This window comes from Phaseolus vulgaris, chromosome 1 (assembly GCF_051622355.1).
Source record: "Phaseolus vulgaris cultivar YP4 chromosome 1, ASM5162235v1, whole genome shotgun sequence".
NCBI classification, from domain to species: Eukaryota; Viridiplantae; Streptophyta; class Magnoliopsida; order Fabales; family Fabaceae; genus Phaseolus; species Phaseolus vulgaris.
The window spans coordinates 19035259-19051713 of NC_143498.1; the positions used below are offsets into that span (position 1 = coordinate 19035259).

Genomic DNA, 16455 nt, shown 5'->3' on the forward strand with positions numbered 1-16455 from the left:
AAGAAAGGAAGAAATGCAGAGAGAGAAAGGGAGAGATCAAGAGAACATAAATAATTGGTCCTACTCTCTTCTCTCTTCTCATGTTGATGAGACGTTTCATGTAAAGTTTCCCAGCTTATGCACTCCTCACCTTTTAAGTTTTTTTTTTCACTCTTTTGCTTTGTTCCACCAGAAATGGTAAAATCTTGAGAATAAAAGTTAGACACTATTATATTGAACTCTGCTTTTCATTTTCATTCCCTCTCTCTGGGTAAAAAATTCCATGAATGAACTCACTCACCTCCCTTGATTATTTGTTTTTAAAACCGTTAATTTACTTTTGGGCATAAAGGTGAATTCTTTGCTAATAACTTATATTAATTTTGTGACCTATGGAAGAAGTAAATGCACGTATAAGTATGTTATGGCATTTCAATCCTTTCAAACTTTTCAGTCACTTGAAAGGAGAGAGTTGTACTAGCCATATCCACTATTTTTGCAGACACCAGGCTTTGTTGAGCATGACCACTCTACAACCTACACTCCCCTTGTTTAAAGGCTGACCCAAATGACAGATTCATTGTAATTCATATCAATCTACTTTGGCCTTTGCATATACAAGTACACACGTCACCACTCGTAATACTAATCTATGCAGAAAAAATAAATAAATAACCGACAACAACAATCGAATAATATCATTATCTTTTTCTTCCCCATAAATCTCTCATTTTCATTCATCCTTTTCATAGTCCCCTCTCACCCCAAAAACATGCCCATTTCTGTCTATGTTCCTCCTCTTTCCTCCCCTTATGTAATTAACACAAAACCCTCCTAAATTAATTAATACTTCAGAGAACAACATTATCTTTTCTGTGAGAGGGAACATCATGTAACAGACGCAGGAGTAATTACATCAGTGTTTGCAATTAATTACCAGCTACTTTGTCTTTGTATTGTTTTTTAGAAAATAAAGGAGAAAAGACAAGAAAGTAAAAGCGAAACTTGCATTCTTGATGGAAAAATTTAAACTATACTTTCACAGAGGGTGTTGAACCAATTTGATGAAAAGGGCAGTGTCTTAAAATTGGACCCTGCTGTGTACATTTCCGGGCACAAATGATGCATGCATGATGTAAGCCAAAGGAACAAACAAAGCATGTGCTCTATTTAATTAAATACTTTTGCCTACTACTGAGAAATTACAACTTATCTACAAGACTGTATGATTACCAATAGTAATTTTGGTGATCTTATTGTCTTTCTGCCTTTTAAAAACACAATACTTGATGCACATCATGCAGAATTGTTTTGGTATAAAAAGCAGATACAATACTAAGTATAGATTAATCTTTAAACAAAACTTTGATTGATTGGAAAAAAGGAAATTTCTACTATGTTCATAGAATATAATGGGGCATGGGCATGTAAATTTTTCTCTTATGCATTTTAAATTGAAACCAAATATTCTGATGAAGCTCACCTTAATGCAATCCAATCCAATAAATCGCATGTGGTTTATAGATATTATACTTTGGATCATCGTACTATTGTTACTGTGTGGAGAATAAGAGAATGACACTTATTCCCCACGTCCACTGATCCTCATGTCTAGTGAAAACCAGAATAAATGTACCCACTGAAAAAGAGTATAAAGATATTAAAGAGGCATAATATAATATATTATATGTAAATACTTGTGAAACCAAATTAAGCTTTGGATATTTTGGCATAGGTCTTTTGAGTCTGTGATGCCTAAGTAAGATTGTAATCTATAAAAGAATATGTCTTAAGTTGACAAAAGAACATTTATCCCTTGAGTTGATTGAATTTGACGCAGAAATTGTCCAAATTTAAAATAAAATTACAGATTAGTAAAGTACACATACTTGTAAAAACTTTTAACCAACATTGAAATTTTAGGATCTGGTTGATATGACACTTATATTAGGCCGCATGTAAAAACTGGGACCCTTCTCTTTCATATCTTCTCAACTTTTGGTTTATCCATTTATCAAAACTTTAATTATATCGCAATTATGAAACCAAATTAAGTAGATTATGGTGATAAGATATTTGGTAGTTTTGTTCTATAAATAACACATATAATGAATTTAGAAAGATTGACAAATATTATTGCATGTTTTCTTAATTCTTTTATTGCATTTTGACTTTTGTTTAAGTATAATTATTTCGCAAATATCAGCATGTAGCTTGATTTACATGATATATAGGTGAATGAAATTTCACGAAATATTATTTTAAGTTCCTTTTGAGAGATATAAATATAACAAACTAAGAAGAATAGTTTTAAAATCAAACTATTCATTAAATCAGTTAAATTAATATTTTTTATTATAAAATGTTTGTTTAACTAGTTGGTGTTATTTAATTTAAGATCTTAAATGGTAAGAAATAGTAATAATGAAAAGCATTAGTCTTTATTAGAGGAGACAGCATAGAAAGGGTTATGGATAATTGAAAGATTAAAGGTAGTAATCACGTTTTGTCTAGACAAACTAGAGTAATGTATAGTGAAATAGAAACTGAAGAAAGCAAATGCACATGCAGCAAGGTGTGAATTGGAAGGAACAGAAATAGAGAAGAAGAAGATGAAGAAGGGAAGAGAAGAGAGGTTTGTAATGGCCAGTTTCATGCCTTTTCATAGCTAGTGTAGGGCCGACAACTAGGACGGATTCAGCCGTCTATTACCCAACAACTCCCTCTTCTTAAAGCCTGTCTTCTCTGTTACCTTTTTCTTTATCTCTTCTATCAATAACTCTCTTACTTTCCTAATTTCAGTAGTGTTCATTAACATATATTTTGACATGTCAAACAAAATATGTTTTCTTATACCAATTTTTTATTGTGTTTGTTAGCCCTAATTGATCTAGGCTCTGCTAAGAAGAAAATATAATTGATACTGTCTCCTAACTCTTGAGCAAAGAGAATTATTGAGAAAACTGTTTTCCACTAACATAATGATGGGCAGGAAGAATTGCCTCTCCCAAGCTTAAGCAAATAAACCTCATTATTGAGTATGACACTCTAAAGCAGGAAAATAGAAATTTCCATTAATCATAAGTAGTTAGTTACTATAATCACATGCAATTCTCTCTCCTCTTTCTGTCTCTCTCTTACATGGCATAAGGTGACGACTAGTGATGAGATGAGAGTGAGACCAGGTTTCCATATTATAATAATATTCAGGTAAAAAAGCACAATATTGCACACCCCATTAGGCAGTGTTAGTTCTTCACCTCTATAAATATCAATGCTCAAACACCAAACACCAAACACCAAACCAAGTTACCAAACTCACTTCAGTCATTCATTCTCATACTCATTCTCTGTGTGTGGCTATCTAGCACCTGAGAACCACTCTTTCTTCTTTTGAAAAATGCACTACCAAGCAGCTACTTCGTGGGGGAGCTACGTGACACCAAGGAACGCGGTGGTGGGAGATCCATTAGAACGCATAGAGAGGCTGGCATCAGAGAATGCGGTGGTGATATTCAGTGTGAGCACGTGCTGCATGTGTCACGCCATCAAGAGGCTCTTCTGCGGCATGGGGGTGAACCCAACCGTGCACGAGTTGGACGAGGATCCCCGAGGGAAGGACCTCGAACGAGCCTTGATGAGGTTACTAGGCTCTCCCTCTGTTGTTCCTGTCGTCTTCATCGGAGGCAAGCTTGTGGGAACCATGGACAGAGTCATGGCCTGCCACATCAATGGCACCCTCGTCCCTCTCCTCAAAGAAGCTGGTGCTCTCTGGCTCTAGTCATCTATCAAAATATATAAAAATAAAATTAAAAAAAGGGTTCTATCACACAGTGTTATATTATTATCATCATCTTCATCATCATCAGGAAGGGCATGAAGTGGTCTTTTGTGAGAGTCCCTTCTTCCGTTCCATTTTGGATACACTTCTGCTTCCACCTTCTTACTGACCTGTTAATCACTGTTCTACTTTTTTTCAGTTTAATGTTTTCTTATGATTTTTGGTTTTGTTGGTTGGGTTGGGTGGTATTTGGGTTTGTTATGGGTTGTTTGTGTTGAGCTTTGTAAAGATAAAAGGCAGCATAATGGAAAAAAAAAGATGAGTTAGTTTTACTGTTTGTTTCTGTCTTTTAAAGAGTTATATGGCATATTTATTCATTGTTTAATCTATTTGTTGAGTTTTGGGGCTTTGTCCCAAAATGGTTCTAAAGTCTGGTCTTTTTACTGTGTTGGTAAGTGGGGAGTCATGAAAGAGGATGTTTCCTTTGATATGGAGAGAAGATAACAGTGAAGAGTTGTGAGGATAAAAAAGTGTGTACAAGTTGACCCCTTTCAATGGCAAGTAAGTAAGGAGGATCTGAAGGAAAATGCTTTAATAGTTTGTAAAGGTAAATTCTTTTATTAAAATTGTTACTTTTTTATCAATAATAAAAGATAAATAAATAAAAACTGATGCAATGTATAAAATCATACTAATAACACTTCCCTCTTATATTTACCATTATCTTTCTACTATACCAAATACTAGAAAAACAGGACTCCAAAACGACTTAAAATCACCTTCATTTTAAAACAATTAAGGAAAACAAATCTTTCAAGAAAAACCAAATAAAGTTTGACCGATATAAATAAATTATTTATATTTAGTCAAATAGATACTAATCAAGTTTATAGTTTATATAGTTAAAAATGAAAATGAGAATAAAGGTCACTTGAAAATTTATGGTCATGGTGGTGTTACAGGAAACATATGTACATTTTTAGAATGATAAATGCATTTCTCATCATTGAACATTGAACTTTTTTTTTTTTTTTATCTGCATTGAAGATTGAACTGAGCCCAAAACAGTAAGAACAAACAACTAATTGAGCAAATAACGGTGAGATAGAAACAAAAACAGTTAGGGTGAGGGCAAAAGGATGACAAATATGATATGAAGATCCATCTGAGCTCAACCAGTGAGGGTGAAGGCAATCAGGTATTGAAGAATGAGGAAGGAAGTCTCCTTTTAGGGTAATTTTGGGAAGAGAAGTAAAGGACAGTGAATTAGTAAATAGGAGAAGTACAATTAACAATAGCCTGTGCGGAACCCAATTCATATTAAGTTTTAGGGAAATCGTACTATAGCCCATTAAATTGGATGTCAATTACTTTAATTTATCTTAGGAATACTAAGGGCACCCTCAAATTGTTAAGTGCAATCAGCGGTTTAGAAAGTGCTTTCCTACTCCATCTTTACTCCCCTCCTTTTTTTTTCCCTTTGACATTGATCCATGTACCCCCCTCCCCCCCTTTATTTTTACTAAAAAAAATTATATACAATAGGTTATATATTGAGTGTAATTATAATTAGTTAACTCAACATCTCTAGAATTCTTTAAAAGGAAAACTAGCTAATTATATATTTTAAAATTTATAAGTTATTATATTCACTTGATTTTACTTTATTCAATATTTTACAATAATATATATTTTTTTATAATGTATAAGATTTGTAAACATATATAGATGATTCGCTCTTTTAAATATTATATTTTTATTGTAATATAAGAAGGTAAATTGGTTTTAGTTTTTAAATTTTTTTGTATTTTAAATTATTTATTTCCTTTTTAAAGAAAATTGAAATTTTTTTTGTAAAGCAATTTTAGATAAAGGAAGAAAAAGACTTTTTTTGTAAAGAATGGTTAAAAGAGATGATGGAATTATATTTTGAATTTTTTTTTTGTAATTTTTTGCAAGTATTATTTAAAGATGTGCTGTTAGAAAATGGATTTACAATGGTAAACTTTATTTTTTTAAGTTAGTGCAAAAGTTATAACATACAAGAGTATAAGGAGGGAAGAAATTATTGAACTTAAAGCTTTGATGTCTCTAAATCCATGAAGATTGCTTGAAGGTTGGGTTGATGCTTGTGGACATGGGTTCTGGTTAGATTAGAATTTGTCATTCCACCCTTAACTTAATCTAAAATAGATCAATCAAGTTCTTTTAAAAGAAAAATATTTTTTAAAGTAGTGAAAAATAACCTGTTGATTTATTGTTTTAATCGGTTGTTTTATACTCAATAGTTTTGAAAAGGATTCGAAAAAATTGAAATTGACTGACCTAACATTCAATTGGTTGAATCAAGTTTTCAATGAAAAATCTTAACAGAATTTGTTTAAGTCTTATAAATCTGTTTTCCATAATTCTAATACCTTTCTTAAATGATTATTTTTTAAAATATATTATATGTAACTTAAATTACATGTGAACTAGTATAAAACATTAAAATTTCCATGGTCTCTTTTTATTACCCACACAATACTTCTTTTACCTGTACGTAAAACTATTTTAAAAAGTATTCTGTAATCGCGTTTATAAAACCTTTACACAACCCGTGGAGCTAGTTAAAACTATTTATGAAAATTTTCAATATAATATTTTAGCTCTATTCAAATTTTCATTTCTAAATCAGACCTTATATGAGATCATTTTATTTTAGCCATAACGATAAAAAAAATATAATATTTAAATAATATATTTCTAATATAGAATAGTGTTTATATTTATAAGCCTTGAGAAATATATGACATGACATGTTGTTTGATATTAGTTCTAAGTAAACAAATATAATTTACAAATGTAAAAATGATGCGTCATTATGCTATACTTAAATCTTTAATATTTTTTTTCTACTTGTGTTTGTTTCATTTTATCAAGTGATTTATTAAAATGATGTGATTTTTTAAATACCTTAAAAAACCTTTGACTTAGTCAAAATTATTAATGGCACTTTCCTATAATCACATTCATCCATTTCTATTTGAAAAATTAATCAACTATCTTTATTTTCATTCTTATGAACTTTTAGTATTTTATTAAGAACACACCCACTTAAATGGTGAGGGAGTTCCTAGTTTCATAAAGCCATCCTTCTTATTGTCATCCTTTGTTTGTTCCCCTTTCTTACCTTCAGATAAAAACAAAAATCAGAACTACTTTCGTCATTACATTATGATAGTTTGACATCCATCAAAATTTATACCAGTCCTACAACTACTTTTATTAATATTTTATTAAATAATTTAATTTAATATTTTATCAATATATAGAGTTGTTAAATAGAAGCAGGACAAAATGTGAATTGTCAAAATCATTAGAAGACAATTGACAAGTTGAAACCTATTGGGATTCTAAAATCTACCTTTGTGATTGTTTTACGTCTTTGAGTTATTGATGTTTAGACAAGCAAAAACAAAAGATCCTTTGGTCGGTAGTAATTGCCAAATGCAACTTCCTCTGATTCATTCACTAACTCAAATTTCACTTTTTCTTTCCTTAAAAAGAAGAAAATAAATTCAGTGGACGAGAATCGAAGACCAAGGAATTGTCATCCCAATTCGCTGCATGTTGAATACTTGAATTTGACCACAATCACTGGGAGAAATGTTTATACCTAAAAAGACGACTTTTGTTTTACATTTTTTTAAATTTTAATTAAGGTTTATTTATGATTTTCGTAAAAGCTAGCAAGTTAGCGGGAATATTTTCAAATAAAATAAAATATACAAATTAAAAAATGTTAAACTAAATTAATATTATATTTTTTAAAGATTTTTATAGATGTTAAATGTGCTGATCTTAAAATTCATTCCAAAAAGCTTTTAAAATAAATCAGTTTAGACTAAAGAATTTTGTGGTATAAATTGAATCAAACCATTTTTTTACTTAGCCCACTTTTTCTAGAATAAATTCGATCTAACCTATCCATTTTATAAAATAATAATTATATTTTAAAAATTAAAAGTATTATAATAAAATATTAAATCATATACATGCATTATAATTTATATATCAAATAATATTAAAATTAATTTAATTAATATAACCTAAATCTTAAAAACATATACTTATTTTAAGTTAATTAGTTATTTTTTAAGTTAGTTAAAAAATAATTTTAACGACTTAAGATTAGGAGAAAAAAAAATTATATATTTAAAATGCGAACTAAATCAAGGTGACATAATTTATTAAATGAACTCTTAGAATGAACCCATTTCACATTTCTACCCACCCATTAAAAATGTTATATTTTCAATTGATTATAAATCATAATTAATACAAATTTTTATAATATGTTACAAGCATATTTTCCCCCTAATTATTATATAATATCAAACTTTAAATTTATTTTATCTAAATATATTGAGGAATATTAATTACCAAGCATTTAATAAATTTTATCAATCTTTTTAATGAATAAATAACAAACATTTAAATATTTTATATAATAAATAATTTTATTTCCTTTAATATAATTTTATTATTATTTAATTTATATAAGTAAATCACAATAATTTTTTTGTTTTTAATGACATAAATACGTGTGAACTTTTAAGAAAAATATATATTTTGTATTTTTTAGTTAATACAATATAAACTATTGTTTCCTAATGACTTTAATTAATTAAATAGTAATTAATATATATAAATCTTATAAAAAGATGCAACACCATTTTTAATGTGTATCTTATAAATAGGAACAAAGCAAAGAAGTAATAAATAAATAAATAAATAAGGAAAGAAGGTTATTGTGATTTCTCCATTGACAAAGAGAGAAAAAGAAAATGTTAATAGTCATAGATAGATTTGGCAAAAGAAAGAAAAAGGGTGTGTGTGTGTGAGAGAGAGAGAATATTGGGGGATAGGGTTTGCTGTGACGTTGGCAATTTTCCTTTTGCTTCTTATTGTCTGATTTTTCCTTTTGCTTCTTATTGTCTGAATCCCGCAGAATCTATTTGAAGCTTATTCTTATTTTGTTTCGAAAGAAGCATTTATTGTAATTATTATCAGCGATTGGAATTGAGAGTGAGAGATGCCGGAGGAAGAACTAGTTGAGCTCAAGTTTCGTCTCTACGATGGATCCGATATGGGACCCTTTCGTTATTCCCCTGCTTCCACCGTATCTATGCTCAAGGACCGGATTTTTGCAGAGTGGCCCAAAGGTTAACTTTTTTTTTTTCATTTTCCATGGTCAATTTTTCTTTGCTGTTTAGTTTAATTCTGAGGACGGTGTTGCCTTCAATTAACCTACTACCAGTGCTTTGGTTCCGAGTTATTGAACTTTCGTGAAGTCAGTGGCTCTGCGTGTTTGCTGCGAGCTTTCCGTGTGTTTTTCCTTTTTTTTTTTGTTGTTGTGCAAACAGGGCTGTTGTTATGATTTTTGGTTTTTCTTTTAAAGAAAACCGTGTTCGTGAAGGTGTTGGAAGTGATGTGTTGCTTGATTCTGTTTTGAAAGTGTGTTCTCTGCTCACGAATTGGATTGTTAGTTTTGGAGTTCTCTGTGAGTGGGGCGTTAGAGTTGGAAGGGCTTGCTTTGAAAAAAAAATGTTTTTTGTTTTGAATGGGGGAAGATTTAGGTGAAGTGGATTCTTTGTTTCTTGCTGGTTTTAAAAATTAGGGAATGTGATACTTTGATGAAATAGGTAGAAAGCTCTTTCATTTTTGTTTTTTTGAATTTCGGGTTATGGGAAGGACTGGTCAAGGTTTTTTAAATTTCGGTTGTGGAGAGCCTTAAAACCTTCATTCTGTGGCTGAAATGGACTGTATTTTTTTTGAAACCTTGGTACCATTAATAATTATTGGGCTGGAAACAACTTGATATGTTTTTTTTTTTAAATGCGTCACGTGTTGAATTTTTGCAACCCTCATGTCTAGGCATGTACATTTGAATTGTGGGATTGGATATGCAAACAGTGAACAAAAGAAATCGATGGTCACATGTTTGTTTACCCTTATTATCATAAACCTCTTCCACATGTGATGCTAGAATGTTGTCTGGAATTCTGTTAGTTTGTAAATACAGGGAGAAAATGTGTCTTGACTACATTTGGTTGTGATCAAGTGTTTGAGTTAAGGTTGGTTAATGGGTCCATATAGTGGTCACTGGCCATTGAGACCGTCTTTTAGCTCCTTGCTTTCTTTTCATCATGACTTTTTGTAGTTTATTATATATACGAGTGCCTGTGATTTTTTTTTTTCATCTTAACATTAATTACAATCTTGTATCAAAACCAGAGTTGTCAATAGCAGCTGCCAAATCCATGACGTAGCTGCCTAATAGGGGGAGGACTATGGCCTCTATTCACGGTTGGCAAATATCTCTTTCTTACTAGTTTTTCCCCACCAAATCTTGAAGCACATGCATTTGCCAGCCACCCCACATTCTCAATGCATTTATGTACTCTCTACTTTGAATTTTGAATGCGATTACATTTATGTCCATTCACTTCACATATTCTAAGTAGGATCTACTCTAAATTTCTCTTAGATACATGTTCCTAATCTTATCATTTCTTGTATGTCCACTATACACCTCAAAAAAACAATTTGATCTCTGCTACACTTGTTTTGTTGTTAGTGGCTGGCGGCACTTCTGAAACCAAGAACCACTCCCATAGAGCATGGTGACTGTTTGCAAAAAGTTTCCTGAGTTTGATATGTCCTTTGCAATTATATATTGTACTTGGAGATTTTCCATTTTGTCTGTTTAGTTTGAATTCTATATGTGGCATCTGAATCAATCTCAGTCAGTTTGTTTGACTGATCCTGGATACCTAAAAGCTGACTTGGGGCATAACATGATCCTCAAATTACCTCCAAGACATTTTGCTAGTTCACATCTTATTAAACTTGCTGCATTCCCCATTATACTTCTTACACCATTACACTTAGGTAGCGTTTGACCCGATTTCATTTTTACCTGTTTTCTCCTTAAAAAAGCTAGAACATACACTCTTCAAATAAAAGCTCTTAAAAAAGTAAGTTGCTTTCTTTTAGAACAACTAATAAAGTGCTTTAAGAAAAGCTAGTAGGTGGCGCTTTAGAAAAGCTTATGCGGAGTTCTTTTAAATTGAACCACTCCTCGAATCTTGTTGACACATTTTATTTTATGATATTTTGTATTACTTTGTTGCATTCGTATATTTTGATGTTTATCTATATTATTTTTTACTTTTTTGAGATTTTTTTTATTACATAGTTCTCTATATCTTCTTGAACATGGTCTCAAAATTACTTTATTTATTATTTTACTTGTTTTTAAATGATTCATCATTGTATTAAATTCTTACATTTTTTAATCTAAATATAAACAAAAATATTATGTAAGTTAAATGTTTTGCAATCAATATTTCTTTTTGACTTTTTTGAAAATTAATATAAATTTAATATTTTTATTTATTTCTCTTAAACTAATTTTGCATAAATTAAATTAAGTTTACTATTTTTTTTTATAATTTGGAGGGGATGAAAATTATTGAATAATGAAAAAAGAAAAGGAAAACAATGAATGGATGGAAAAAAAATATATAATTAGGTGATCTTTATCCAAATCTGGACAGATTTATTATAATATATATAAGGTAGAGAGAGAACAATTGAAGTGTTAGGGGAGGAGGGAGGGGAGGAAAAGGGTAAAAAGTAGGGGAGAAAGATTAGATCATTGTTAAAAAATGCTGTTTGAGCTCACTAGAATTAAGATGGGTAGTTTGGTTTGGCTATATAACCAGACATTCATATTGTGATATTCTGGTTCTGGTATTGACTATTAAATTCGACGGCAATTTCAGTTAAGTTCTCATTTAGTCTCTTCCACTAAATGATTTACCCTTTAACAACAAGATATATATTTGATGTAGAAAATTGTCTTTTAGTGTTGTTATCGGGTGGATTATGACTTATGGATAATTTTTTATGTACCTTGTCTTATTTTGGACACGTGTTATATTTAATTTTTCCTTGAGTTCCTGTTGTTGTGGTGTTATATTCCTCTCCCTTATTTATTTGTTTTGTTTCTAACAAAAAAATTGTATTGGTTGTTCTTAGACAAGAAAATTATACCAAAGGCAGCAAATGATATAAAACTGATAAGTGGTGGGAGAATTTTGGATAACAACAGAACGGTTGGCCAGTGTAGAGTACCTCTAGGAGAGCTTCCCAAAGGGTTTATTATCACCATGCATGTTGTGGTCCAGCCATCTTTGCTCAAAGCGAAAGCAGGTATATTTCATTCTGGAATATATTGTGTAACAGTTTTTTATAATCATTCATGTATACCTCAAAGAGCAGTTCTGTATAGGTTTAAGGTACTTAGCAATGTTCTAAAGCTAACTAGGACCAAGTATTACGACCGAAAATGTTGAAAATTTTCTTTTGTTGGCGCAAACAGAGAAAAAAGTTGATGAGGTGCCCAGAAAACATATATGTGCATGCTCGATTTTGTGAGAAGCCATCATCATCATCATTATCATCATCTTCGTGAAGAGTTAAGCTTCTGATATTGCATTAGTTGTTTGGTGGGATATCCAAAGGACATGGATATGCGTAGCTGGGAAGACAATAATCTGTATAACTGTCCAAACCCCATCATAGTTGAGGGTTGTTGGAGGGCATTCCTGTGTAGCAATGCTTGTCTCAGTGATGATTTTCTCATGTTCTATAACATAGATGTTTGGTGTATCAACTAGGAGCAGTCTATGTCATAATATCAAATGAGTTGAATACATTCTGATTATGTAAACTTTCAAATTTATTAAATACATCCTCCAAAAATATTTGTATCATTTTTGTTCTTCTAAAGTCTAAACATTTTTTTTAGAATTTTGTTTTGGTGACTATGACAAATAGAAAGTTGATATGAAGTTTTAATACAAGAATATTTATTGAAAAGTACTTCAAAGATGCTTAAATTTTTGAGGATTTAAAAAACATTTAAATGTTAGAGGGATGATGTATTTAATAATTTATTAAATTTACATAACACCAAAGGAACTTTACCCTATTGTAGAACAAAAAAGGTTCAGTCACTAATTTCTAAGGATGTCGAACAATCCCTGCTTCCTGTCACATGGCATCAAAGCAATGAATGCGCCAAATTAGCAATATGAAAAAGGAAGAGAAAGAGTATGTGACTTTGGCTCCATGGCTGCACTGCTATTTGTTTCATTTTATCTGTCATGGATGCAGTGACCATCAACAATCATTTTATTGTTATTAACTTTCCATTAAGAGAAACACTTAACATAAATATCAAATGAACAATCAAGAATTTAATTGCATAAAATTTTAATTCAAGGACCTTTTAGTTAGGACAACGATCTTTTTGGATTAATTTGAATACTTACTCAAAGTTATTTGTTAACCAAGAGTAATATTTGGTTAAATTAATGTAAATAAAAGATTGCAAGTTTCAATTCAGTGATAACAGGAATGGGCTTGGTGCAAATGCAAGCATAAGCTTTCTATGCAATTGTATCCTTCACCTCTATAATTGTTTTTCACTTTTCCATTGTAGTGTAATAATGAAAATTATTTTTTAAAATCCTTTCACTTTTAAAAAGTATTTTTTAAGAATATATATATTGGATAAATTGGATTTTACATTCGAAAAATATATTTCAGAATAAGAATTTTATAAAATATTTTAAAATGCATAATTCAATTTTATTTTGTATTAATCATTTCAAAGATCTCATAAGCACTGTTTTCATTACAAAATGACATTTTCAAAAGAAATTTACAATACATTATATGAAATCACATGTGCTGTTTTTCCACCAAAGAATCATGCATAAGACAAAAATCAAGCATCAAGATTTGGTCCCTTTACAAACTTGGGTCCATGAGCATTAATTGTATCAGTTGAAACCTTAGGATTCTTAGGAATCCATTTCATAACACCTTTAGGAACAAATTTTTTTCTAATTTTGCAGTACCTAACACAATGACCTCTTTTCATACAATAGAAGTAAGTAACAACCGGTTGTTTTGATTTTTCAACCTGTTAAAATTTCCTGACAATTGAATAAGGTTTTGAAACACCACTCTTCTTGCTCTGTGGATTAAACCCCAGTCCAAATTTCCCAAAAACACAATTTTGCGATGCTAGGACAGTTTCAAAATTTGATTTTCCTTTAAAAATCTTATTCACAAGATAGTGAATCTTCTTTTCAAGAGATTCACAATTTTCACAAACATTTGAGTCATTCTTGCAAGAAGATCTTTTACAAGACTGTTTCAGATTTTTAAAATCATTTTTCAAGTTTTTCAGTTCTTCTTCCAAGACTTTGACTTTCTTTTCCAGCCAATTATTCAACCTTCTTAATCTATTGTTTGAAAGAGCCAATTTGTTAGCTTCTTCATGTGTTTCCTTAAAAGCATTGAGAAGTTGACTATAATTTTCACTATCAATAGAAGAATTAGAACTTACACTGTTGGTGTCACTTTCTTGCTTGGTTATAAAGCACAATTTTGCTTATTCTTCTTCACTTGCATATGAGCTTGAGGAAGAGACACCACTGTCATCCCAAGCAATGTAGGCACTCTTTGATTTGCTCTTCTTGTGAGATTTGTTTTCCTGACTTTCTTTATTAGGACACTCAACTTTTATATGCCCCTGTTCACCACACCCAAAACATGTATATGACTATAATTTTCACTATCAATAGAAGAATTAGAACTTACACTGCTGGTGTCACTTTCTTGCTTGGTTATAAAGCACAATTTTGCTTCTTCTTCTTCACTTGCATATGAGCTTGAGGAAGAGACACCACTGTCATCCCAAGCAATGTAGGCTCTCTTTGATTTGTTCTTCTTGTGAGATTTGTTTTCCTGACTTTCTTTATTAGGACACTCAGCTTTTATATGCCCCTGTTCACCACACCCAAAACATGTATATTTGTTAGATTTAAACTCAATAGATTTCTTGTTGTCATACCTGTTGGATGAGTTATTTTTGTTGTTTCTCCTCTTGAGAAACTTGCTTAATTTCTTAGACAACAAGCTGAATATTTCCTCTTCACTTTCATTACTAGAGTCTTGACAATTTTTGTTCCCAACAGCCTTCAATGCATTTGTCTTCACCCTCTTATCCTTATTTTCTTGAAGATTCAGGCAATCCATCTCCAATTCGTGCTCTCTTAGCTTTCCAAACAATGAGGCAATGGTCATGGAGGTGAGATCCTTTGATTCAGATATGGCAGTGACTTTAGGTTGCTATGACTTATCAAGACACTTGAGAACTTTGATGTTGAGTTTCTCTTTATCAAAAGTTTACCCAAGACTCATACGATGATTTACTATGTGGGTAAACCATTTTTGCACTTCGACAATGGTTTCACCCTTTTGCATTCTAAACATCTCATACTTTTGTATGAGAGTACGCTTTCTTGTCCTTTTCACATCATTTGTCCCTTCATGAGTCACCTCAAGAGTGTCCTACATTTCCTTTGCAGACTCACATTGAGATACCCTGAAAAACTCACTAGAACTTATAGCAGATGTGATAATGTTCTTAGCAATGCAATCATATTGAGCTTTCTTACTTTCTTGCTCAGTCCATTGGGACCAAGGTTTTTCATAAATAACTTTTTCATTTTCAACCATGGGAATAAAAGGTCCATTTTTAATTGCATTCCAAATACCTTTGTCAATAAATTCAACAAAGATTTCCATTCGTACCTTCCATAATTGGTAGTTCACACCACAAAACAGTGGTGGTCTATTTATAGAAGCACCTTCCTCAAAGGTAGTTTATCAGCCATCAATTCAACAATTCAGAACTTTTGATCAACTTGAATATCTTTCAAGAACCTAGCTCTTGATGCCAATTGTTAGAATCGAGGGCCTTAAACAAGAGGGGGGGGGGGGGGGGTGAATTGATTATAAAAGATTTTCGCAAACTTTGAAAGTATAATGAAATTCAAAGAAGAATCACAACCAAAGGAATCAAAGAACACAAGATAGAAAACAATTTTAGTTAAATTCCAAAAATTCAACCGGTTGTTTTTGCTATTCAACCGGTTGTTTTTGCGATTCAATCGGTTGTTTTTATCAACAAAGTGTAAAAACAACTAAAAATAGATATACAAGAGTTAAGGGAGAGAAAGAATCACACAAGCTATTTTATACTGGTTCACTCTTATATCAAGAGCTACATCCAGTTTCCAGAAACCTCTGAGTATCCACTAAGTAATAAAAAACCATATTACAACCACACAACCACCAAAGAAGTGATCTTGATCCCCTCAAGAACACACACTTCTTTTGGCACACCACAGATCAGAATACCCTCTGACTTTGTGAACACCAATACTTACAGAATTACAAATCAAGAAGAAATATGATTGATACAAACCTGGTACAAATCAAAAATCAAAGTACACAACAAGTCCTACTTCACTCTTAGAGAAATATCCAAAGCCTTAAGCAATCTTGGAGAAAACTTGATTTCAAAAACTGATCTTGTTGTTGGGTTTAATAGTGCCAAAGTTCAAGAGGGGGGGTGAATTGACCTTTTAAAACTTCTTCGCAGAAACAGTGTTTAACCCAGTTTTACAGAAAATAAATCGATTTATGTGAAAATGAACAGATTTATTTCAGCACTGTTTTTGTTTGAAGAGCTTTTAATTCAGCAAGATTAATCACAAGATTAT

At 31.2% G+C, this 16455-nt stretch overlaps 2 protein-coding genes across 3 annotated transcripts; both read left to right on the plus strand.

The window, feature by feature from the left end:
• Window positions 1-3263: 3263 nt before the first annotated feature.
• LOC137813660 (glutaredoxin-C1) lies at window positions 3264-4092 on the plus strand. Its single transcript, XM_068616033.2, has one exon. The coding sequence runs from the start codon at window positions 3380-3382 to the stop codon at window positions 3758-3760; it is 381 nt and encodes a 126-aa protein (XP_068472134.1). The 5' UTR covers window positions 3264-3379; the 3' UTR covers window positions 3761-4092.
• A 4446-nt stretch (window positions 4093-8538) lies between these two features.
• On the plus strand, window positions 8539-12585 carry LOC137813661 (membrane-anchored ubiquitin-fold protein 3). 2 transcript variants are annotated; one of them, XM_090300876.1, is made up of 4 exons: window positions 8589-8967; window positions 10040-10111; window positions 11849-12022; window positions 12192-12585. In XM_090300876.1, the coding sequence occupies exons 2-4, from the start codon at window positions 10096-10098 to the stop codon at window positions 12245-12247; spliced, it is 246 nt and encodes an 81-aa protein (XP_090157002.1). In that variant the 5' UTR covers window positions 8589-8967; window positions 10040-10095; the 3' UTR covers window positions 12248-12585. The 2 variants fall into 2 exon arrangements, with proteins under 2 accessions (XP_068472135.1, XP_090157002.1); XM_068616034.2 differs by lacking the exon at window positions 10040-10111 and having other exon boundaries at window positions 8539-8967.
• Window positions 12586-16455: the final 3870 nt, after the last annotated feature.